The 474-nt window shown below is 57.6% G+C and overlaps 1 protein-coding gene across 1 annotated transcript in view; it reads left to right on the top strand.

The window, feature by feature from the left end:
* txlnbb (taxilin beta b) overlaps positions 1-474 on the top strand; it is a 7,908-nt gene extending 7,434 nt beyond the window's left edge. Inside the window, exon 10 of the mRNA XM_084481823.1 lies at positions 1-474. This exon is cut by the window's left edge and continues 259 nt beyond it. Within this exon, the coding sequence (XP_084337949.1) occupies positions 1-392 (392 nt within the window). The 3' untranslated portion in view covers positions 393-474.

Below are 474 nucleotides of genomic sequence, written 5' to 3'. Positions count from 1 at the left end.
CGCCCCTCACGACCGCAACAGCACCATCTCCTCCCGCTGCTCCTGCTCCTGCTCCTCCCACGACCGCAACAGAACCATCTCCTCCTCCTCCTTCTGCTCCCGCAGTGGAAACCCCTCTGGTGAGGGAGCTGGCCAGCCTCAAGGCGGAGCAGGCCCGCCTGCAGGAGATCGCCACCTCGTTCACCATCTCCCACGTCGTCCCGGAGGAGCTGCTCTTCCAGGACGTGGACGAGAGCCGATCACAAGGACTCTCGGAGGAGGACCAATCGGAAGGGTGCGCTCGGGCCCATGAAGTGAACGGCTGCGGGCAGGAAGTGAACAGCGCCAAACAGGAAGCCGTGGAAGACGGAACCCAGGAGAAAAGAGACCTGGAGATGGAATCTGTGGATTAGCGCGGAAATTAGGAACCCCAAAACATCGTCGTTACATATCAAGACGTGATTAATTTTCAATAAATAAATGCATAAAAAGCTA

This window comes from Micromesistius poutassou, assembly GCF_964030765.1.
Source record: "Micromesistius poutassou genome assembly, chromosome: 17".
NCBI lineage: Eukaryota > Metazoa > Chordata > Actinopteri > Gadiformes > Gadidae > Micromesistius > Micromesistius poutassou.
The sequence above is the reverse complement of the archived record's forward strand: the minus strand, read 5'-3'. Positions and strand labels throughout refer to the sequence as shown.